The sequence below is a fragment of the Salvia miltiorrhiza genome, chromosome 1, assembly GCF_028751815.1.
Source record: "Salvia miltiorrhiza cultivar Shanhuang (shh) chromosome 1, IMPLAD_Smil_shh, whole genome shotgun sequence".
In the NCBI taxonomy this organism is placed as follows: domain Eukaryota; kingdom Viridiplantae; phylum Streptophyta; class Magnoliopsida; order Lamiales; family Lamiaceae; genus Salvia; species Salvia miltiorrhiza.
The window spans coordinates 42,468,114-42,494,155 of record NC_080387.1 but is presented as its reverse complement, the minus strand read 5'-3'; the positions used below and the strand labels follow the sequence as shown (position 1 = coordinate 42,494,155).

General features: G+C 34.4%; 2 protein-coding genes across 2 annotated transcripts; one reads left to right on the top strand and one right to left on the bottom strand.

Moving 5' to 3' along the window:
* The first annotated feature begins 376 nt into the window (after nucleotides 1-376).
* On the top strand, nucleotides 377-3,952 carry LOC131025712 (probable polyamine transporter At3g19553). The gene is made up of 2 exons (XM_057955504.1): nucleotides 377-1,587; nucleotides 3,187-3,952. Exons 1-2 carry the CDS (start codon nucleotides 611-613, stop codon nucleotides 3,722-3,724), a joined length of 1,515 nt encoding a protein of 504 aa, XP_057811487.1. The 5' UTR covers nucleotides 377-610; the 3' UTR covers nucleotides 3,725-3,952.
* A 3,785-nt stretch (nucleotides 3,953-7,737) lies between these two features.
* Nucleotides 7,738-9,710, bottom strand: LOC131025707 (UDP-glucuronate 4-epimerase 3-like). Its single transcript, XM_057955500.1, has one exon. The coding sequence runs from the start codon at nucleotides 9,246-9,248 to the stop codon at nucleotides 7,926-7,928; it is 1,323 nt and encodes a 440-aa protein (XP_057811483.1). The 5' UTR covers nucleotides 9,249-9,710; the 3' UTR covers nucleotides 7,738-7,925.
* Between the last annotated feature and the right edge of the window lie 16,332 nt (nucleotides 9,711-26,042).

The window sequence follows — 26,042 nt, the reverse complement described above, 5'->3', positions numbered from 1 at the left end:
TGTTTTCTCATTTAAATGCTTTCATTTAATTCACCTAATAAAATAATGCCAAATAGTTAGTGTAAGATTAGTAAAAGTAACCACAATACATTAACACTACCCTTTTAGTCTTTTACATCACCTTTACACCACCTTTTTCAGCTTTCTTAAAATCCGTGTCAGCACCCAAATGGGGCACTTTTTCGTGGACGGATGGAATATAAACTTTTAAAATCCACGAACTTTTAAAATCTACATAAGTCTTGAACTAATACACCCCCCTTAATTTCGTAATTTGGAGGCCGTGCCGTGGATCTCTGCGCACGTTCAGCTGGGACTTGGGAGAAGTAACGAATTTTATATAGAGATATAGATATCCGACAATCTCTCTCCTCTCCGCACGTGTAAACTAACCGTTACACGTGTGCGGCCTGGAGGTAGAATTATCGTAAATCATGTGCTCTCTGAATCAAGTCAAACCAAACCACCATAACCAAATCCAACTCATTTCATATGAATCTTCTGGTTTCGTGATCGCCCATCTTCCCCCCATTCTCTTCCTGTTATCAGCTATTCCCACGTTACTCGTCACTGATCCTCTCTCCCCCTCTCTCTCCCTCCCTCTGTCTCTATGGGTGAGAACAAGGAGGGGGAGGAGGGATTAATGGCGAATTCCACCAAGCCAAACCCAAAGCTGACAATACTGCCTCTGATCGCCTTGATTTTCTACGAGGTCTCCGGCGGCCCCTTCGGAGTCGAGGACTCCGTGAGAGCAGGCGGCGGCCCTCTCCTCTCTCTCCTAGGTTTCCTGATTTTCCCCTTCTTCTGGAGCATCCCGGAAGCCCTAGTCACCGCGGAGCTCGCCACCAGTTTCCCGGAAAACGGCGGCTACGTGCTCTGGATCTCGTCGGCGTTCGGCCCATTTTGGGGATTCCAGGAAGGGTTTTGGAAATGGTTCAGCGGGGTGATGGATAACGCCCTCTATCCGGTACTCTTTCTCGATTATCTGAAGCACTCTTTCCCGATTTTCAATCAGACGATGGCCAGAATCCCGGCGTTGTTGGGGATCACGATGTCGCTGACCTACTTGAATTACAGAGGATTGCACATTGTGGGATTCTCAGCTGTTTTACTTGCTTGCTTCTCACTTGTCCCGTTTGTGGTGATGGGGGTTTTGTCGATTCCCCGAATTAGGCCTAGGCGGTGGCTGGTTGTGGACTACGGGAAGGTGGAGTGGAGGGGATACTTCAACAGCTTGTTTTGGAATCTGAATTACTGGGACAATGCAAGTACGTTGGCAGGGGAGATTGAGAATCCGAGCAGGACGTTTCCGAGGGCGCTGTTGGGGGCCGTGGTGGTGGTGGTGTGCTCGTATCTGGTCCCTCTGCTGGCGGGCACGGGTGCTGTGGAGACGGATTCAAGTGAGTGGAGTGACGGATATTTCGCGCAGATAGGGATGCTCATAGGTGGTTCTTGGTTGAAGTGGTGGATACAGGCCGCCGCTGCCTTGTCTAACATGGGCTTGTTTGAAGCTGAGATGAGCAGCGACGCTTACCAGCTGCTCGGGATGAGCCACATTGGGATGCTCCCTTCTGTTTTTGCTATCAGGCATCTCTCTCTCTCTCTCTCTTTGCTTTTAGATCATCATCTATGCATTACTCACCATAATTTTTATCATCACCCACTTATTATGTGATCATGGCTAAGCTTATTTTAGATATTTTTAGATATCTATTGGAGCTTATAAGTTGTAATGTCTCAATAACTTATAAGTTGTCAAAGTGCTTGAATGCTTGAATAATTAACTTATAGGGGGCATTTACTTTAATGGAAAAGGAGAGAAAAGGTATATTTTTCACTTATTTTCCACCATTTTCTCATGTTTACTATATGATGGAATTTTTTTTTTTTCGGGCAAGGTAGATATTTTCTCGGGCAGCTCATGCTGCTCATTTTCTCTCTAATGTTGGATAATATTATCCTATGATAGGGGTGTGAAAATATTTTCCAACATTTTGTCATCTTTTCATCTCTAATAAACATATGATAAAAAAAGGAGAAAAAAAATATTATTTTCTTATTTTTTCTTATCCATCATTTTCTAATGAAAATTTTACAGTAAACGCACCTATAGTGAAAATTGAGGGTTAGATAGAGAAAAATATGGTTAGAGAGAGAAAATTAAGAAAATGAATTTGGGAGGGCATATATTGAAAATAACAAATTGCTTCTTGCTTATAAGGACATGAGCAATAAGTTGGGATTGCTGAACTTATTTTTTAGGGAACATATAAACTGTTGGAGTTTATTTTCACTGGTATTTAGGTGTTTAGGAGCTCACTTCTCAAAAGCTTATAAACTCTCAAACAACTTATAAATTGTTTCTAGAATTCTATGGAGCTTATAAGGTTAGTCAAACACCTTAGAAGTTGAGCATTTGGTGATAACATGAAACTATTTAAGGGGTGTTTACTTTGCATGATTGAGTATTTTATCCTCAAGAATATAATTTCTCCAATATTACCCTTTCAATGGGATATGAAGCTTAAATGATAGAAATAGTCAAGAGCGTTGGAATATCCCAAAGTTTTAATTCATCCAAATAAACAAGGGATTGCCTTATTATTTTTATCTATCAAGGCTAATCCCCAAAATAAACGCCCCCATAGTATAATTTCTCGAGGGGCGTTCACTATTGAGTGATTAGGTTAGATAGACAAAAATAGTGTAGACTAATCTCTTAGTTTATTAAGATGAATTAAGAACATGAGATATCTTAAAGCCCTTGATTATTTCTATACTTTGAGATAACTTGCTTGATTTATATTCTGTTGAAAGGAATAGGATTGATATTCTGCTGAAAGGAATAGGATTGTAGAAATCCTTTGGTCAAAACAAAAATATTCAATTATATATTGTCAATCTTCAATAGTAAGGGCCCCTATTAGGTAATCTAGTATTTGAAGTCTTGCAGGAATGATATTCTGTGCTTTTTTAGTCATTCTAGAAAAAGAAAAAGAAAAAGAAAAAGTGACATCTTTGTTTGTGTTTTTGTACTTGTTACTCTCTTCCCATCTCTAGTACATAATGTTCGATTGGCCAATGTTGTCCTAGTTTGAACTCCTAATACATGAATTGTTTATCCGACATGAAAACTTCACCTGTTTCAGCTGAGAAATATGTAAATGACCACTCTGAATCTCGCAGATCAAAATATGGGACTCCCACGTTCAGCATTCTGTGTTCTGCAAGTGGCGTCATATTCTTGTCATGGATGAGTTTTCAGGAGATTCTGGAATTCCTAAACTTCCTCTACGCTGTTGGAATGCTGTTCGAGTTTGCAGCCTTCATCAAACTGCGAATACAGAAGCCAGAACTACACAGGCCTTACAAAGTCCCCTTGGAGACATTCGGCGCAGCAATGCTCTGCCTGCCCCCGGTATTGTTGCTCGTTCTGGTGATGTGTCTGGCGTCCTTGAAGACGTTCATAGTGAGCGGCGCTGTGATCTTGCTGGGATTCGCTTCGTATCCCGTCTTGATGCATGCTAAGGAGCAGAATTGGGTCAAGTTCAACACAGATGCAACTACATTAAGGGCATCTGCCTCTGATCTTGAAGGCCATCCAGAGCATCAAGAGCGCGCTGATGAAGAATCTCACAGCCTTCTAGCAGATTTTCCAGCTTCTAGAACCAGCCACGTCTCCGATGTTGTTGTCTCACTGGAGGGGGACACAAAATTGGAGTAGAAGGTAACTATATATATCCATGCTCTACATGCTTCCAGCAGTTGCAGAATATATAAAGAAAAATGCATCATCTCAATTTTTTATGGTCCGAGTTAAATGTGGTAGTCATCTGTTCAGCTTTGGCTTCCCAACCTCTATTTGGAAATTGGGAATGTCATTAGTGTATGTGATACTGAAAAAAGAATTCAGCAGATGATAAATTAATTATACATTCAAAATATTCATTAAGTGATCTGTAAGAAAAGAGTAGACGACGTCTTAAACGTACATGTAAATGCACCTAAACTATCTGTCTCCAAAAATATAGGAATTCACTTATTATTTTGTACAAACATAACCTTAGGATTTGAATTCACTAAACTATTTGTGAAGTTGCCTAAGAGCTGCAAATTGTGGATTATTTAGAGACTAACACTTTATTCTAGCCAAAATCATAGAGTAGAAGGAAATTTATCCATATGGATAAAATTGTGAAAATAGTAGCCATTGTGACAAAATACACTTGCATTGTTATATTTTTTCACACATTTTTTACAATGTTATACACTTTGCGAAAAAAAGTGTAATAATATATAACTCTTACACGATTTTTACGATTATCATGATGCGATTTTGTGAAAATTGTGTAACAATGCTTTTTACTTTATATATTTTTTCGCAAAAGTGTATGATAGTTGTGAAATTGTTGAGGAGGCGGATCATTACTAGTATTTTATTTTTGCATTTTATGTAAATCGAACTTTGATTTTTATGTAATTTATAAAATTAGTGATCTCAATAACAATATATGAAGTATTAGAATGAAAATAAATGCCTAAAACAAAAAAGATAACGCTAACGAGAGCTAAACATGAGTGGTGCTCATGTAAGGTGCTCACATAAGGTATGTAGCATAACATTTCTCTTCATCGGGACCTTCTTCAACATTAGTTCTTGTTGTTCTATCTTCCGAAAAACAACTATCATGTCATCATAAAAAGGAAGTTGCTTGTTTGCCAAGTCGAATGGGCATGATGACTCTGAAGTTACCTACACCTAATTAAAAAACCAAAACGAAAACCTTCAAATATATTAGTTGATAGCTTTTTTCTTGAAAACCTTTTTCCAGAATTGGAATTGAAATAACGTTGATTCTATTTTGACATGTCCTTGGTAACAAAATGTTGCTATCTATTGATTGTTTAACAACAAAATTATTGAATTTTAATAAAAAAGAATTATTGATTCTGATATTTGAAATTTATTGATATGTACTGATTTTGTTATATCTTTTATTTTAGTTATATTTTGTGAAGTTAATAATAACAAAAATAATTATTTTCATCCTTTTCATAGGTATGTAAACTAGATGATTTTCCTCCTTTAGAATGGAAAATTTAGAGCAATTTTTTCCTTCTTTTTCACTCCAGTTATGAATAATATTGTAATGAAAAATTGGTGTGCTAATATTATTATAAAATGAAGGATTGATGTAATAAAAAATTAACGAGAAAAAAAATGCGGGAACCATTAAAAATGCTTCCTACGTCTCCTAAAAATAGTTTTTAATAATTGTATTTTAATGTACTGTTAATGAGAAAGTGTAGTAGTAATATTAAAATGGATAGAAAAAACTCACCTTAATAGATAATGAGGCTTGAGTTAAACTAAAGTTGTGGGTCATATATATAATAGAATATATAAATAAGTTGATATATATTGATTCTTTTAAAAAGGGTAATATGTATTGATTTGTTGTAGGATATAATAATTTTTTTATTATTTTTTTTATTCCTCATTTTCTTCTGATGAACTAACAGAGATAGTGCTTATTCGCACGTAAAACAAAATTATTTTAATAAATAATTTTTTATAAATATAAATTTATATTTCATTTATAGTAATATTTACTCTATCTGTCTCATTATAAGTGGCATAAAATTAGACACGCAAATAAAAGAGAATGTGTAAATTATTAAAAGTGATAACACATATACTTTTTTAAATATTAAATTTTGTTATTTATGGAAACAGACCACTTATAATGGGACAATTCAAAACTGAACATATATCACTTTTAGTTGGACGGAGGGAGTATCATTTTAATATAATTTTTGAATCAATTATTAGATAATTTTAAAACATTATAATATTATAAAACTCATGAAACTAGAAAAAATTATCTAAATTTAATATTAAAAAATAAAATTTAATTAATTAAGCATAACCTATTTTTTTGTTGTTGGAAAAAAAATGACAAAAAGAAAAGATGTTTGATATAAATTCATGTTTATTTTTTAGGTTTCATCTTTATATAATTATTTTTAAGTTCAAGGATTCTAGAAAAGTTATTAAATGAATCCTTTATATTGTAATTCTAAATATTTATTAAATTTACAAAATAAAAATTACTATTTTATGTGGATGAAGAGATCAAATAGATACTATTACTTAAATAATCATAAAAATATAAATCATAACATATTTTTAGATTTATTATATATATAATATATTAAATTATATAATTGACTTTAACTTAAGTATATATGAAAGATATAATAGGCAATCAAATTTTGTAAGGTTATTAGTGTCTAAATATACCAACTTTAACGGTAATCTAGTTTTGCGCATAAATTTTAAAAGGAGTAAAAAAAAATACATAAACTTTGATGTTGTGACATAATTTTACCATAAATTCAAGTTCTAGACCTTTGAACTGTACATAAATCTTATAAATCCTCTTATGACGTCGTTTAAAGATGTCTTATACGATGCCTTTTTTTAAAACGTTCGATCAGTATATGTCAATATTTCAACTTGCAATCCTCTCAAAAAAAAAAAAACTATCAACTTTCAACGTCAACTATAATTTGATCAAAAATTGAATTTGTGATAAAATTACTATAATATTAAAGTTCATGTATTTTTTTTATTCAATTTCAATTATATGCAAAGTCAAACTAACTTTAAAGATGTTAGATTTAAACGCTTATAGATTTGCAACTAAGAAAAACATATCTGTTAATAATTTCCAGTCCAAAACTTTAGACCTTCTTGGAGGGGACCTAATGGTTGAATAACCAAACAAGCAATGCAAACATTGTCCCCAAGCATCCATCTTTATTAACGAGGAAACAATCATGATAGGGGTTGAAGTTGGTTTTACTTTGAGCACGCATAGGAATCATCAAGTATTCCCCAACTGTCCCCTTGGGATGGCCTAGTGGTTGGGGTGGTTGCCTGTTGTCCAAGAGGTCACAGGTTCGAGTACTCTCGGCCACAATAACCACTAGGTGGGGTGTGTGTGTGTGGTTTGTATTATTTACAATGTAATTTGATCAAAAAAAAAAAAAGTATTCCCCAACTAGTCCCCTTGGGATGGCCTAGTGGTTAGGGTGGTTGCCTGTTGTCCAAGAGGTCACAGGTTCGAGTACTCTCGGCCACAATAACCACTAGGTGGGGTGTGTGTGTGTGGTTTAGGTGGGGTGTGTGTGTGTGGTTTGTATTATTTATAATGTAATTTCATCAAAAAAAAAAGTATTGTTGTCTGTCCTCCAAGAGGTCACAGGTTCGAATACTCTCGGCCACAATAACCACTAGGTGGGGTGTGTGTGGTTTGTATTATTTATAATGTAATTTCATCATAAAAAAAAAAAAAAGTATTCCCCAACTAACAAAACAAAGCAAACAATTTGAGACAGAGAGATCACCATGAAAAATGCTAGTAATAAAGAGAGACAGAGTGTTAACAAACAAGCCCATAAACTTACAGAACAGGATTCTCAACAAAGCAAACAATTTGAGACAGAGAGATCACCATGAAAAATGCTAGTAATAAAGAGAGACAGAGTGTTAACAAACAAGCCCATAAACTTACAGAACAGGATTCTCAGTGAGACAGTGAATAGTTCAATATCACGCATCCCTAACTTGTGCACATAAATATGTCCAAAATGCACAATCGAACAATAACTTTACCAACTTATTCTTTTTTTAAAAAAAATAAAGGAGAGAAAAGAAGAAGCAAGTTTGCCTTGAAGCAGTTAAAATAAATTTTAACAGCAAAACTCAAACACTTCCCAAGTAAAATGGTTCATAATCTTTGTACTAAAAACTAATGTACAATGGCCTAGTGAAAAAGAATGAAAAAACACAGCTGCAAAAGGTAATGAGATAATAATTATTCAGCAAAGGCAATGGTAATAGATGAACACACACCAATTCACCACGCAGTCTTCTTCTTGGAAGCATAGTAGCCAACATACCACTTGACAAACTTGGCCAGCCCAGTCTCCAAATCAACGGTGGGGTTGTAGCCAAGCTCCTTCCTCGCCAAACTTATGTTGGCGTGGGTGAACAAAACGTCGCCGTTCCTCGGCATCTGCAGCACCTTCTTCCTCGCCTTCACCTTGAGCAACTTCTCCAAGATGCTCACCAGCTTCCCTACAGGCACAGGGCTCGTATTCCCCAAATTGTAAATCCTCAGCTGCGCCGCCCCGCGCTTCTTCCCTCCGCTCCCGGTGCTCTTCCCCGCCGTATCCAACGCCGCTAAGCAACCCTTCACCACATCATCAATGTAGGTGAAATCTCGGGCCACAGTAGCGTGATTAGCCCCTTCGAAAATCTTGATCTCTTTTCCTCTCAGTATATCCTTTGTGAAGAAATAATAGGCCATGTCGGGCCTTCCCCACGGCCCGTAGACCGTGAAGAAACGCAATCCGGTAATGGAGAGGCCGTAGATGTGGTTGTAAGTGTGGGCGATCTCCTCGCCGGCCTTCTTGGTGGCGGCGTACAAGCTGGCGGGCTGATCGGTCCTGTCCTTCTCCGAGAAGGGGACCTTCGAATTGAGGCCGTAAACGGAGCTCGACGAGGCCCACACTATGCTGGGCTGAGGGTTTGCATTTTTGCAGGCCTCGAGCAAGCTGACGAAGCCGTTGACGTTGCTGTGGATGTAAGAGCTCGGATTCTGCATCGCGTAGCGGACCCCTGCCTGCGCGGCCAGATGCATCACGTGGCTGAAGTGCACGATCTCCAACAATTTGGCCAGCAGCGCCGCGTCGTTGATGTCGCTCTCGATTATGTAGACGCCGTGGCGCTCGAGGAGGCTCTTTCGGGCCTTTTTCAGCCCGGTTTCGTAGTAGCTGTTGAAATTGTCGAGGCCCACCACTCCGTCGCCGCGCTTCTTCAAAGCCATCGCCACGTGGGTCCCGACGAAGCCCGCGGCGCCGGTCACCAGGACCGTGAGCCCGCCCGCCTTCGACTGCGGCCGGGCCGAATTTCGGGCCTTCACTTCCCAATTCGGGCTCAGCCGGGGCCCCGGGGAGAGGCTTGTGGTGTGGAGGCTCCGGCGCTTCCCAGCGGGGGAGGCGGCGGGGGGCGAGCAGAGGAAGAAGAGGAGGAGGAAAAAGAGGAGGAGGAAGGACCAGAGAGTGAGCCTCGGGTGGAAGCGGAGGCGGTGGAAGGCATACGGCGGCGATTTGAATTTTCCGGTGGAGGAGGGGATGATCGGGTCTAAGTGTGAGAGTATGGGCTTCAGTTGTGTCATCGGAATTTCGTTTTTTGAGAGATTAAAGAGAGAGAATTTCGCGTCGGATTCACTCACTTGCGGAAATTGAATCCAAATTGTGGTGATTTAGAGAGAGAAAGTGATCCTTGTTGTTGCGGAGGAGAGGAGAGAGAAAGAAGATTGCGAAATTGCAGTAAGAGTGTTCGATGTTTGGTCTGAAAGGGGATTTCGGTGAGAGAGAGAGAGAAGAAAGGGGTTTTGCATTTTTGTAGCAGCAACGGTGGTGGTGGTGCGCTGGCGCCTGCTTGTAAACCAAAAGTGACTTTTCTTTATTCGGGAAAATTTAAATACTCTTCAATTTTCATTTTATTGCGCATTTTAATTTTGTTTTTACCCAATGTGTTGGAATTCTTTTTTTATTTTATTTTATATTAATAAAGCGTTGTAGGGTGTGACGAAACATAAATAAACTTTTTGTATTTATGTAAATTAATATTTGAATTGTATATTACGCTTTTCTCAGTTTTTCGTACTCGTAATTATTAGAGCATCCGCAATGGGCTTACTTGATAGCTTACTTGATAAAAGAGGATCACATTGAGTAAATAGTGCTGCATTGAGGTTACTTGATAGCCTATTTGATTTTTTAAGTTTTTAAAGAGGAGAGAGAGATTTTTAAAGAGGAGAAAAGAATTAAAAAAAATTAAATTACTCGTGCATACTCGAAGGATCGAGTAAGCCTCGAGTAAGGCCCCCTGCAACGCCTTACTCGAGTAGGCGCTCGAGTAGATGCGTTGCAGATGCTCTTACTCCCTCCATCCCGCTCCAAATGTCTCCTTTTTTTGGGCACAGAGATTAAGAAATGTGTATAAAGTAGATAAAGTGGGTTGTTGAAAATTATTTAAATATTAAGTATAGAGAGAGTGTGTATTACCAAAAAAAGAATGAGACATTTGAAGTGGGACAACCCAAAATTAGAAAATGAGACATTTAAAGTGGGACGGAGGGAGTATTATTATTATTATTATTATTATTATTATTATTATTATTAATAATAATGAGATCCTCGCAAGTAATCGCATACCACATTTATGACTATTGACTAATAGCACGTAAATCTTGTAAATGGATAATAGCCTTAACGGCCGTTTGATTTGCAGTTTATGATTGATTAGGATTAAAATTATCTTGAGAAATTAGTGTGGATTAGTGTGGATTTATATTATTTCATGGGTGTTTGATATCATGGCTACTTAATCCTATATTATGTTTGATATCCATAGGATTATGTTGGATTATATTATCTAATACCAAAACTATCCTCACATAATTTTAAAAATATCATGTGTGTCCACTATTACTTGGGCATTTGCATCGATATGCGTGAGGAAGGGTAGCAGAATTTTTATCCAACTTCTCAGTATTAAATTTATCCGAGGGGGGTGGGCGGATTATTAGTATGGGTTAATCCCACAAAATAGCATGGAGAAGTAGGATTAAGTAGGAGTTGACCATATTAACTGCACATGATATCAAACATCACACTACTCTGTATTAATTTAATTTATCATACCTATAAACCCATATCAAACAGGCCCCTAGTCTACAATTCTACATATCACACGCCATGTGCAATTATTTTTAAATTTAAAAAGAAAGGTAAATCACACTTAGAGCATCCGCATCGCTTACACGATGACGGCCTACTCATGTAGAGCTCGCATCGTGTAAGGCGATGTAGCCCTCCCTTACACACGTTTAACGTGTAGCCTGCTCGACCCTTTAATTTAGGTTCGTGTGAAACTCTTTAATTTAGGCGCGTGTTTCACACGCGCCATTATAAAAAAAAATCGAATTTGAATATGCAGCTTTGACTGCCTCGATTTCCATGCAATTTTTGATCGTTTTTTTATTTTTTTAATTTATGTAATTTTAGTTATGTTTTTATTTATTTTCAAATTGAGCGGCCATATTTTAGTAGACAAATTATTTAAACAAATGAATAGTTTTTAAAATTATTGACGAAGAAAAAAAGGAAAATAAAATATTTTTAGGAACTTCCTAACATATATTAAGGGTAATTAGATATGATAATACGTCCAACCGGGTTATATAAGACCAGACCGATTAAATTTAATTTTCAAGGCATTAGAGCATTCCCAGCAGATCACCTAAATGCATCACTAACTCTAAATTTAGGCTAAAACAATTGAAAATGAGATTTAAAAAAAATGCATCCAGCAGATCCCCTAAATTAGATGGGGCCCACAAAAAATTTTACACCTACCTAAATTCAATTTTAGATTTACACCCACCCTAAATTTATTTTAAGCTTATAATTAGTAGGGCCCACACATAATTATTATTTTTATGTAGAAAATAGGAGATTTTGTGTATGTATTTATAAAATCGAGATCTTAAAATTAAATAGGGAAGCTTTAGGGAGGAATATAGGAGCATAATTTTGGAATTTCTGCTAGGAGTGCTCTTATATACATATATTATACACCTTCTGTCCCACTCCAAATGTCTCATTTCCTTTTTTGGCAATACACTCTCTCTCTATACTTAATATTTAAACAATTTCCATCAACCCACTTTATCTACTTTATACTCACTTTATCTACTTTATACATATTTCTTAATCTTCGTGCCTAAAAGAAAGGAGGCATTTGGAGCGGGTAGGAGGGAATATATAATATGTATATTTAGCATTATTCTTTAATGATTTCAATTCGAACGATCAGTAATTGACTCGCTACCAATAATCTAATAAACATCTACGTAACTAATTTCCAAATATTTAGGCTATTTATACCAAAGAAGAAGATTCATTGTGGTACGGGTTTTCGCTGTTATATCAAAAAGAAAAGAAATGGAAAATGGCTATTTGTGGTAAGAAGTGAGAAATTTTGAGGTGCCCCTTGAAGGTGTGTATGTATATATAAATCCATAGAGAGAGAGAGAAAAAAAAAAACAAATGATTTAATAAAAATGGCTAAATGGTGAGAAATGAGAATAAATCCTGAAAATGTCAGATATTCAAATCTTACGACTGATATTTATTCAAATTAATCGTGTGAAATGAGATTAACAAATAAGTCATACTCTTCTTTCCGTCCACAAAAAAATAGGCCTAGAAGACCATGTCACGGGTTTTAATGAAAATGGTTGAGTTTATTTTGAATGCAGAAAGGGTCCCACTAAAAATGTACTATATACGTCTCACAAAAATATGAACATTTTGTCATTTTAGGATGCCTTACAAAAACATGAACATTTTTATTTTGGTACACTACCCCACCACAATCCCTTTACGTTTCATCTCTACTTTTCATAAAATGGGACCCATTTTCCACTCACAATACACTTTTACCTAACATTTCTTAAAACCCGTTCCACTTACAAATGTTCATGTTTTTGTGAGATGGAGGGAGTAGTATTGCTAATAATAATAATTAAATGTATTGTGAGTGGAGATAAGGGCCCACCATGGTATATAAAATTGTCGAAAGTGGAAATGACTAATTTTTGTGGACATCCCAAAATGACAAAAAAGAACTATTTTTTGTGCATGGATGAAGTATAAATCTACGAAGAAGTTGCTCGTAATGCACGAATAGTCATTCAAATATGAGTTTGAATCTTTATGGGCAAAAATTTCACCATATTAATTGAATTACGGTTGTTCGTGCATCACAAGCAACCTATCCTAGATTTATAACGGCTTATTCGCTATTCTCATTTCTTACGAAAATAGTCATTCTTACTGTAACCCAATATTTTTGGGAAGCGCGACAACAGCAATGCTTTAAGTCAACAGTAATTATTCATCCTCTATAGTGATGTCTAGGGCTAGTCGGAACCGGCCCGTGGTCAACAGTTCGAGTTCCGAACCGTTGACCACGGGCCAGAACCGAAATCGAAACCGCCCTAGACATAGGTTGATTAAGGGCATGAAAAATTGAACCGCAAAATCGACGGTTAACCGTCGGACTAAACCGCCGGTTTAGGTTAACCGCTAGGCCCGACAGTTAATCGTCACCCGCCAGTTAACCGTCGATTGATAGTATTTATATTTATAATTTTAAACTTAGACTTGTACACAACCATTATAGAAATAACGTAAAGTTTAAGCACTATATTTAATTTTTAGTTTATTTATTAAATTTTGTAAGTTGAATATTGTAATTTATACATGTTTACTTTGAATTAAATAATACTACGTATTTTATTATAGTTAAGTGTTATAATTTTATTTCTATTATAGTCTTCAACAATTAAATAAAACTAATATAGTAAATTAATTATGTAATTACCAAGGAAATATATTCACAACACTTAAACTCAAACTAAATATTAAAAAAAATAAAAAAAATTGTCGGTTCAGGCCCTAAACCAAACCCTGAATCATCGATTTCTGGCCCGGGCCTGGAACCTTCTCCACACTCAGGCGGCCCAATTACAGTTCACTCAATTGGTGAACCGTGAACCATCGGTTCAGGCGCGAAACCGGCGGTACCCGACTCGTGGACCCCACTAATCCTCTGGGCAATGGAGACAGGCATAAGGCTCAACTTCGCATGGTTCGTCATGGCGCATATGAAGAGCATGATCAATAAGATTCAACAGTCCCTCAGTGTTCGTTGCGAACATGAAGATGATCGAGAAGGACCTTACTTTGCCTAAGCTACCAGAGGAAACATTTGACATGGTAAGCCTATAGCGGATGTTTGTCATTGCCCAGATGGAAATGAGAGATTGAGAATGCAAGATACGGTAGAGAAGCCACCGCCTAGACCGATCAATCAAAGGACTCAGTCCAGAGAAAGTTCGGCGAGGATTATTACCCCAGAGTTCATAGAGACTAAAGGACTCATAAATTGTATTACATAATGATGCTTTGGATAAGTGTTCATAGAAACTATACATCATATCATCTATATATATATACGAGTAGATTTTATTGTAAAAGAGGGCAAATATAAACAATAAAAAGAAAAGGTAGAGGTTAAAGAGGTGAAAATTGCATATTGGGGAGTATAACTTTCTTATGACTATTCGTTCTGCACTTCTACTCTTTTACTTTTTTCAGAACCGTGCGCTCGGAAATTTTACAAGTAAATTTTGTTACCTTCCAAACTATATTAAGAATGAGTATCTTGAACGAGCATACACTAACTCTCTCAGTCTCTCTTTAGTTTTTCTTTTTCACGTTAAGTTTTTAGATAGCTATTTCACCAAATATAGGTAGGGATATGCATTCAATGTTCGATTCAACATCTTGTTAAAATTAAATAAAATTGAATTTATATTTGGTTTTGAAAAATTTAAATCGAACCAAGTAAATCGAACAAATTAATCCATCTTTTATTTCAAGAACATGGAATTATGAAAATTATTATTCAAATTATATATACTTGTATATAAATATTATACTGTATATTAATATATTATTATATCAATATAATTGAATTTTGGTTTTATTCGGTTTTAAAAGCCAAACTAAATAAAACCTAAAGTCAAACTTTTTTGAAAAATAAAACCAATAAACTGAAAAATTTTGAAAAGATCAAATTATATTTTAATTTTTAATAATTCAATTTGAACCGATTTGACTAATTGATTTCAGATATTTTATTTACCCTAAATTTAAATGCATTCTTGCTCACCCTTAAATTTAGGTGTACGATTACCATATTGATCTATTGCTTTTTAAAGTTTTTGATTTTTGGCGTCTAGTTTAACAAACTTGACATCAGCCCACGAACCTAATAAGTTGAACTCGATGAAAAATTCCCTTTGAATAAATTTGAATGACTCAAAGCTACTTATCAATTTGGGTAGATGATACTTGTAATTTTGTTAATGAAGAATAATAAAGCTATTTACATCAAAATACCTATGGTCCCAAAAGCCCAAGACTGGAAGAAAAGGAGAAAGACACAAGAACGTGGGTTCAATTCGGCCCAATCTGGCAATACTTATCAATTCTGCTTCCTTTTGATTGGAACGGCCCATAGACCATCTAAATAAAATTAATTTTTTTTTTTTAAGAAAAAAAAGAACGCGCCATAGAGTGGTTGACGAGGATAGGTAGGTGCTCATATGAGTAAAAAATTCATCACAATTCACAGTGGGAAATACGTCAAAAGGAGAATTGTAATCACTATTCGAAAGAGTAATGATTAAGATGGTGTTGCGGATTTTTAGAGTGACGTGGATTTATCATCATTTATCATTTTAATTTTAATTTTTTTTATCATAAACCATTTTATGTTATGATTTGAATTGATCATGTTTTTATTATATTTTACACTCTCTGTCTATAAAAATTATAGATGCACACATTTTAATAAATAGTTAAGAGATGTATATAAAGCGAAAAAGTGCACACAAATTGATGTGTAAATAGTATTGAAAGTGCATGAAGTTTAAAATATAAAAATACATATACGAAAATAAAATACCATAATTTTTATAGACAGGTGAAAGAGTAAAAAATATTAATATAATTTTAGTAGACGAAAAAAATATTTGATATTCTAATTCGATATTTGATGTTGTGAATAGTGAATCGTTGGATTGATTGTTGTGAATTATGGTAATTAATATTTTATTATTGATTATTAGTGAAATTTGGTTTGGTGTGTAAATTTTTGACTCGAAACAAGGGAAGAATCGAACGAAAATAGGGGAGGTATTTTGGTTTTTCTTTTCCCCTTAAATTCTTGGAAATATCCCATGTGACACACCCCAGAGGGGTAGATTATTTTGTTACGATATTTTGTAATTTGAATTATATTATTTAAAAAAATATGAATTCGATCTTGAATCTCGATTATTCTTAACAGCGATATATACCTATTTTGAACTAGATCGTGATTTGGCTAGTTCGACGAGTTGGGCAACAGATACCAAGCAACATAAAATTATAAGTCAAATTCGACACCTGAAAATTCAATATGATAGCCACCTTTTTCACAAATTATTTTGGCGTGTTTAAAGCCTGATGTGAGACATTACAAAAGAACTTCACTAGTATTACTTATGTTATTACGCAATATTCTAGTTGGTTAGGCCTACTTGCATTAAATCATATAATCAGCGGTCCATCGTTGTTCCACAACATGTTTCATAATTTCGCCATTTTTTAGGCACGCAATCAACAACTCAATTTTCCGGGCATACGTGATATTGATATAAATTAATAGCTTTTGGGACTTTAATTTTTTTATTATGTTAGAAAATTTAATTCTCTTAATAAGTTAGTAATTTATTCTTAATTTCAAAAATTATAATCTTAAATCAAATTATAATATGTAAAAATAAATATTTTTTTTTACTTTAGAAAAGAAAAGTGATTGAGTTTGAACCCTAAATTTCATTGCTTATAAACGGAAGCTTGCACGAATGTCCCCTTGGGATTGTATAAATAAATGATTGATAATGTTTTAATATATTAAAATTAGAGTTGATTTTGAAAATAGCCACTTTGGAATTATAAATTTAAAAATTGCCCACTGAGATAAAAATTTAAAAAATTAGCCACACTTACCATTTTACCCTTGCATATAAAAATTTAAAAATTACCCTTTAAAAAATCTGCGCATTTCACACCTAGTCGAATTCACAACCAGGATTTATTTTGGTTGTGAATTCAAGTAGTCGTGAATTTGAGTTTTAAAGTTTGAATTCACAACTAAAAATAGTGTTAGTCGTGAATTCAAGTTTTAAAGTGTGATTTCACAACTATAAAATATTGTTAGTCGTGAATTTAAGTTTTAAAGTGTGAATTCGCAACTATAAGATATTGTTAATCGTGAATTCATATTTTAAAGCGTGAATTCACAACTTGGAGTATAGTTAGTCGTGAATTCAAGATTTAAAACTTAAATTCACAACTAGCAATAAAGTTGGTTGTGAATTCAAGATTTAAAACTTGAATTCACAACTAACACTAGCAATTCAGTCGTGAATTCATCTAACTAGTTGTGAATTCTAATTTTAAAACTCAAATTCACAACCAAAACAACTAATTGTGAATTGGAACTTTAAAACTCAAATTTACAAACAACACTAACAATTCACTTGTGAATTCATCGAGCTAGAATTGTGAATTCTAGTTTTAATTGTGAATTCATAGATCTAGTTGTGAATTCATAGATATGGTCGTGAATTCAAGAATATTAAGTTGTGAATTCATAGATATGGTTGTGAATTCAAAAATATTAACCAATTATCTAAAATCTCAATTATTAAAAAACTCACCCAAATTAAAAAAAAAAAAAAGCTAAATCAAAATCTAATGGACATAAATTTTGTGACGGGAAATTACAGAAATTCATCAAATATGATCACAAATCGCGCACATAAAAAATTCAAATAAATGAATGGATCGGGAATTGAAAGAAGTAAATCTGCATGGCGAATGAATATCCGTAGCAGCTCAGCACCGTCATTAGACTCGAAATCATTACTAAACGAAGATCATGATTCAAATTGAAGAAAGGGAAGAAGGAAAATGAGAATCACTTAAATATGAAATCTGGAAATGATGAGAGAGAGAGAGAGAGAGACGACGAGCTTTGCAGCGTGGTTTTTTAATTGTGCGGATTCAGAGACGGAGCAAAGAGACTTCTCATTGCTTGTTTGCTATAGCAGCACCTCGTAATAGCTCTTCTAGTTATCGTTTCCTTTTTGGTGATTAGTCAGGGGAAGAGATTTTTTTTTAATTTTTGAGGGGAGGGGTAATTCAGATTTTTTGCACAAAAAGTGGATAATTTTTATATGTTTTTATCGTATAGGTTAAATTTTAAATTTGCTATATGAAATAGGCTAGTTTCATATAGTGACACTTAAAAATTACATAGATACATACATGTTTAATCAAATATATTCATATATCTATCAATTTATTGTAATTAATTAAATACATTACAAATAATACTTTTTATAACAGAAAATGGTACTTTTAATATATACAAACGAACGATATTTCGTAAATGATACTATCTTTTACTCCCTCATTCCATAATATCGTTTCCACATTATAGACGGCACAAAATTTAAGAAAATGGAGGGAAATAAAATATTATGTTTAATTGTTTTTACGATATCGTTTCCACATCCTGCTTGTGGATATAAGGTAGGCGGGTGACCGGTTGAGCTAAATGCTTAATTGATAATTTTATTCAACCTTATACTATATATATATATATATATATATATATATATATATATATATATATATATATATATATGTGCGCGAACATAAAAAATTGTAATTTTGATATCCCAAAATCATTCATATTTTAATAAAGGGTTAAAATTCACGAACTTTTGGCCAATTTTCAACTTTTCTATAAACTTTATTTTTTGTTTGCAATTCCATCAATTTAATGACTCGTTCATTTTTTCCACACTTTTGAGCTTCGGTGAAGTATCGACCTGACATGGCATGGCCTACGTGGTAGTAAACGAAACGACGTCATTTTTTCACATTAATTAAACTACATCGTTTTGGGTGTAAAACAATAGAAACGATGGTGTATCATTATTAAGGGCAGGGGCGTAGCCAAGGGGGGGCTAGGGGGGGCTGAAGCCCCCTCCCAAATTTTGAATTTTTTTTAGTATATATATATAGAGAGATATATGTTTATATTATAAAAGAAATTTGTTTTACAAAAGTTGATTAGCTTGTTATATTCTTCCATTTATAATTAATTTATGGATAATTGTGTTATTTAAAATTATATAATTTATAAAAATATTATACATTATTATCACTATTATGCTTGTCTTTTAATAGAAAATGCCTAAAATGGATGGAATGCCCAAAAAAAAATTTGTTTGCTTTTATTACTATGCTTGTCTTTTATTATTATTGATTCTAGCTTGTAATTTATTGAAAATATATAATTTATGAAAATATTGTTCGTTATTATTGTTATTATGCTTGTCTATTAATAAAAAAATGCCTAAAATGTACAAAATGACAAAAAAAAAGTTTGTAATGTATTGAAATTAATTTGTAATATATTAAAACTATATAGTATATGAAAATGTTGTTCTTTATAATTACTATTATGCTCGTCTTTTAATAAAAAATGCTTTAAAAATACAGAATGTCCCAAAAAAATTTGTAATGTACTGAAACTAATTTGTTATATATATAAATTATATAATCTATGAAAATGTTGTTCTTTATTATTACTATTATGCTTGTCTTTTAATAAAATAATGCCTTAAATATATAGAATGTCCAAAAAACAATTCTCGGGAGCTACCGCCCCCGAACCCCCGTGTAAGTTCAGCCCCCTCCCAAATTATTTCCTGGCTCCGCCACTGATTAAGGGTTAAAATTGATTTTAACCTAACCCTAATCTAACCGTAAAAAAACTCATTTAACCTCACCCTTTTCTTTTAACCCGGCATTGTTCTCACTTCCCAAAACCTGAACTGAATTCTTGAGCAATTCAGACACTCAACAATCCACACAAACCCTAAACACCTCAAACTCAACCCCCAAATAACACCAAGGCGTGCATTCCATAATCCCTAACACATACTTCATGAATTTTCCCGTTGCTTGGAAGCAGTACTAAGGGCACATTTGGCCCAAAGAAATATTCTTGCGGCATTTCTTGCTGAGGAGCACTATTCGCTAGCTAAACGTTGTCCTTCGGGTGGAGGCGGTCCTTAAGGTTTGATTGAGTAATCTAGCGGCCGCAGCGATGGCAATTGGACAAATTGGGCTGATCATGGGTCCTCTTCTCCGTCGCCTGCGGCAGCGTGTTGGTGGCAGAGGAGGAGAAGGTGAATTGAGGCCAAGTTTGGGCTTCAGATCTGTGATAAAGAAGCTTCTTAGAGGGAGAAGAAGAAAATGAGGGTGCCAAAACTGAAAAGTGATGGAATTCAACAGCAAATTGATAGTTCCTTGTATTTGAACTTTGGAAAAATCAAGAGTATTTTTTGCTATCTGTTTGTTGGCAGGAGAGATTGACGGTGAGGAGAAAACTATTACATGGAAAATAACGAAAGAGAGAAGAATGGATTTAAGATAGTTTAACCTAATTTGATCATGTAAATAACAAATTAGGTAAAACGACATCTTTTATAGTAAATGTGTAACGACGTCGTTTTAATCGTCGCCCGACGTGTCCATCTCATCTATCATGTACTCCCCCGTCCCTAAAAACTTGAGACCCAAAGGAGATGGCACAGGTTTTAAGAAAAAATGTGGTAGTTGTATTTGAGTAGAGATTGAGTCCGCACTTTTTTGTAAATAGTGAGAGGGAAAGCTTGTGGAGTTATTTCCAAATAAAAAAAAATGTCACCATTTTTAGGAACGTCCCTATTTAGTAATAAGGTCACAATTTTCAGAGACGGAGGGAGTAACTTATAAATTGCCATGTCAGCTTGTAATTTGGGAATTTAAAAAAAGTGTGAAAGAGTTGAATTGAATCATTAAATTGATAGAATTACAGACAAAAAATTAAGTTGATGAAAAATTGAAAATCGGCCAAAGTTCATTAATTTGAACGTAATTAATCCTTTAATAAATTATCAAGAGTATCCACAATTATAATATTTTAATCCACAATTGAGATAAGACATTGTGCAGTCAATGATGTATGGTGGAGGTGCACCAAAAAAGGTGCGGATACACTATCACACAAAAAGATTCATGCAACGGGTATGATATCCATTTTGGTCAACCGCAAAATTTCAACTAAAACATTATTGTTCACACAAACCTCTTAAATTCACAAATTATTCAGTCGAATAAATTAGAATTTTCACCCAAAAGTAATAAAAATAAATTAGATTTTTCATAAAGTCGGAAGACTTGACTAGCACTAAGTTGCTTGTTGCTATATATATTAATCGATAATACACCAACTATCAAATTATCAATGCCCATATGCTAAAAAAATAATAAAAAGAATCCTATGTTATAAACTAGAGAGAAGCGAGAGGATATAGTAGAGAATACAAATATCGTTCTAATGAAGTTCACAATACACCCATATTTATAGGTGTTAAACCAAGTGTGAACGTCCGGTGTGAACGTTCACACACGTCCGGTGTGAACGTCCGGTGTGAACGGAGGACAGTCAACTCCGGCGGCTTGAAGATGTCAAGTGTTATTCTCCCTCTAGGTTTCTTGGTCAACACACATAAGATATATCTAGAAGATATATTTACAACACTTCCCCTTGATTGACCAATCCCTAAAATAAAAGATGTTGCCTCATTAAAACCTTGCTAGGAAAACCCAATGGGACAAAACCTAGTCGAAGGAAAAAGAGTACAACTGCTTCCCCTGAACTTGAAATCATTGAATATCTTTGAGTCGACGCATGCCGATCTCGTGTACCAACTTTCTGAATGTCGATGCTGGTAATGCCTTGGTGAATAAGTCCGCCAGATTTTCACTTGAGCAAATTTGTTGCACGTCGATATCGCCACCCTTTTGAAGGTCGTGTGTGTAGAAGAATTTGGGAGAAATATGCTTCGTCCTATCTCCTTTGATGTATCCTTCCTTGAGTTGCGCGATGCAAGCAGCATTATCTTCATATAAAACAGTTGGTTTGGCCTTTGACTCTTGGATATGACTCGTCACATTTCTCAACCATACACATTCTCGACTTGTTTCGTGGATTGCAATGATTTCAGAATGATTTGAGGATGTTGCAGTCAATGTTTGTTTCACAGACTTCCATGATATAGCAGTTCCACCATATGTGAAAATATATCCAGTTTGTGACTTAGCTTCATGTGGATCGGATAAAAATCCTGCATCCGAATACCCCACTAGAGTATTATCAGAATTTTCTTGATAATATAATCCAAGGTCAATGGTACCCTTTAGATAACGTAGAATATGCTTAACACCATTCCAATGTCTCAAAGTGGGTGCAGAGCTAAATCTTGTTAGAAGATTAACAGAAAAAGCTATATCTGGTCTAGTATTATTAGCCAGATAAGTCAATGCTCCAATTGCACTTATATATGGTACTTCAGGACCAAGTATCGTTTCACCCTCTTCAATTGGTCGAAATGGATCTTTTTTAGTATCAAGAGATCTAACGACCATTGGTGATGCTAATGGATGTGCATTATCCATATAGAAGCGTTTTAACACTTTTTCTGTATATGTGGATTGATGGATAAACGTTCCTCCACGGATACGTTCCATTTGCAAACCAAGACAAAACTTCGTCTTTCCCAAATCTTTCATCTCAAATTCTTTCTGCAAATATTCAGCAGTTTTATTGAGCTCTTCAGGAGTCCCAATTAAATTTAAATCATCAACATAAACTGCTATGATTGCAAATCCACTTTCGGTTTTCTTAATGAAAACACAAGGGCATATTTCATCATTCTTGTATCCTTCTTTCAAAAGATACTTGCTCAGTCTATTGTACCACATACGACCAGACTGTTTCAACCCATACAACGATTTTTGCAGTTTAATTGAATACATGCTTTTGGGTTTTGACTGAAATCCTTCAGGCACTTTAAATCCTTCAGGAATTTTCATATATATGTCAGTATCTAATGACCCATATAGATAAGCAGTCACTACATCCATAAGGCGCATATCAAGCCTTTGTGACACAACCAGACTAATCAAAAATCTAAAAGTAATAGCGTCCATTACTGGAGAGTATGTTTCCTCATAATCAATTCCTGGTTTTTGTGAGAAACCTTGTGCTACGAGTCTTGCTCTATATCTCGTAACTTCATTTTTCTCGTTTCTTTTTCTAACAAAAATCCATCTATATCCAACAGGGATTTTAGATTCCGGAGTTAAGGCTATAGGCCCAAATACTTTCCGGTTATCACAGGAATTTAATTCCCTTTCTATAGCTTCTTTCCACTTTGGCCAATCAAGTCTATGTTTGCATTCTGCAACAGACTTTAGTTGAGGATCCTCATTTAAAACATGAAGAGCTATATGAAAGGCAAATATATCATCAACAATGATATTTTCTCTCTCTAGTATCTGATGTAAATAATTTATTGAGATCTCATGATTTTCAGATACTTGTAATTCTTCAGGAATTACATCACTTTCATTTGATTGATTAGTCGTTTTCGTCATTGTTTGGTTTCCATCTTGCCCCTTTCTTTTTCTAGGCATAGAATCTTTGGAACCAACTGGTCGACCACGTTTTTGACGAATTTTGGACTCATTTGCTGCCAAAGCTATTTGTCCTTCAGGGACATCAATTTTAGCTGGAGTATTTGCAGCATGTATGTGAGATTGTGTCACTTTTCTTGTATCTACAAAAGCATCAGGAATTTGATTTGCAATATTTTGCAAATGAATGATTTTTTTTTTCAATTTCTTGTTCACATTGATTTGTTCTAGAATCAAAATGTGATAAGTTTTTCTCATTCCAAGAGATTTCCTTGTGCTTTTCTGGATGTAGATTTATTCCTCCTAATGTTGGAAATGTCATTTCATCAAAATGACAATCTGCAAAACGTGCAGTAAATAAATCACCTGTTAAAGGTTCTAGATACCTTATAATCGATGGTGAATCAAATCCAACATATATCCCAAGTCTTCGTTGGGGACCCATTTTTGTTCGTTGTGGGGGTTGCAATTGGGACTTGAACCGCGCAACCAAAAGTTCGTAAGTGAGAAACATCGGGTTCTCGGCCAAAGATAATTTGCATTGGGGAGTATTCATGATTAGCTGATGGCCTTAGTCGAACTAATGTTGCAGCATGTAATATGGCATGACCCCAAGCAGTAGTTGGGAGTTTTGATTTCATAAGTAATGGTCTAGCAATAATTTGAAGACGTTTAATAAATTATTCCGCTAAACCATTTTGAATATGGACATGAGCTACTGGATGTTCAATCTCAATTCCAATAGCCATACAATAGTTATCAAATGCCTGAGATGTAAACTCACCAGCATTATCAAGACGAATTCTTTTAATTGAATTGTCTGGGAATTGAGCTCTTAATTTTATGATTTGAGCAAGTAGTCTAGCAAATGTTGCATTTCTAGTAGAAAGCAAGCATACATGAGACCATCTATAAAATGCATTAATTAATACCATAAATTATTGAAAAGGTCCACAAGGTGGATGTATAGGTCCATAAATGTCTCCTTCAATTCTTTCTAAGAAATATGGAGATTCAGTATTATCCTCCGTATATGAAGGTCTAATGACTAACTTGCCTTGCGCACAAGCATCACATGAGAATTCATTTGTAGAAAGAACCTTTTGATTCTTTATGTTGTGCCCATATGAATTATTGATTATTCGGCGCATCATAGTCGCTCCAGGATGTCCAAACCTATCATGACAAAGCTTAAAGCTTTTTGTATCATTGAACTTTACGTTCATGAAATGGTTTGTCTCAACTGCTTTTATGAATGTGTAATACATTCCAGAAGGTAGTGTTGCTAATTTTTCTTTTGTCAGCTTATAGCCTGAAACAAAAGAATTTATGCAAAGATATTCATTTCTACCTTTCACATAATTGTCTCGATGTGGTATCCATTATTTCGGATATCCTTGAAACTTAGTAAGTTACTTACTAAAGTGCAGGGCATTTTCAATATCTAATTTAGTATCATTTGGCAAAATGATACAAGCTCTTTCGGAGCCTTCAATGATTTTTGATGCACCTGATATTATGTTAACATTATTCTCATCTAATGTCAACTCAAGGAAATACTTCTTCTTTTGAAGAATAATATGTGTATTTATTTTCCAAGACAAATATCACAAGATTTCATATGATATTAATGTATATATATTCATGCCTTGTTAAAAACCTCTCCGTAAAAACCCCATGGGAAAAATTTGGTAGAGGAAAATAGTACAAGACATATATATTTACTCATATATTACACTAGTTGTCTCGTTAAAAACCTTAACTAAGAAAACCTCGTAGGAAAAAACTTAGTAAGGGAAAAAGAGTACAACCATTCGACCTTTAGGGCCGTTTGACCTTCAAGGTCTAATTTTCAAGAGCATGTAATATGGATTGCTCTTGAAGAGTATGTAATATTCTTCATGGAATATTGATTGTGCTACATCGGGAGCAACAATATGAATCAAATAGATAAAGATTCAAGGATATGTTATCCAAATATTTAATTTACTTGCTCTTAGAGCATGTAATATTCTTCAGGAATATTACTTGTGCTACTTTAATAGCATCAATTTAAGATCTTGAATGTAATATTCTTCAGGAATACTACTTGTGCTATTTGAATAGCATCAATGAGTTTTTCAAGATTATTTAAAAAAAATACGTTGTATATATATAATATACAAAGTATATATCCACTATGAATTAAAAAATTTCCCAATACATGATAATATCAATAGTGATTCAAGTAGTAGAACATTGAAGTTTACTGATTATATAAAATAATACGAAACAAGAATTGCCACGTAGTAGTAAATCATATTCAAGATTTTGTAGAATAAGATCCAATCAAATATTGCACTCTTAACAAACAAAATAAATTAAAATCCAATTATATATGTTTGTCATCTCACCGAAAGGGTGCACAAAAATATTGAGATTAAATCTATTGGCATCATATCTTTTTAACATAATCGGGCGAATCTATTATGTCTCCAATTATCAAAATAGTCTTCTATTTTGCGTGAACTTTTCATATTTTTCTTTATTATTTTTCTAAAATCTACTATTTCACATTGACTTTTTATACCACATCAAATACAAGTTTACATAAAATGACATATTCCGTCTAAGTACAGATCAAAAATTTACTTTATATCCTCCAAATTCCAATCAAAATTCACTTTTGTTTGGTGGAATGA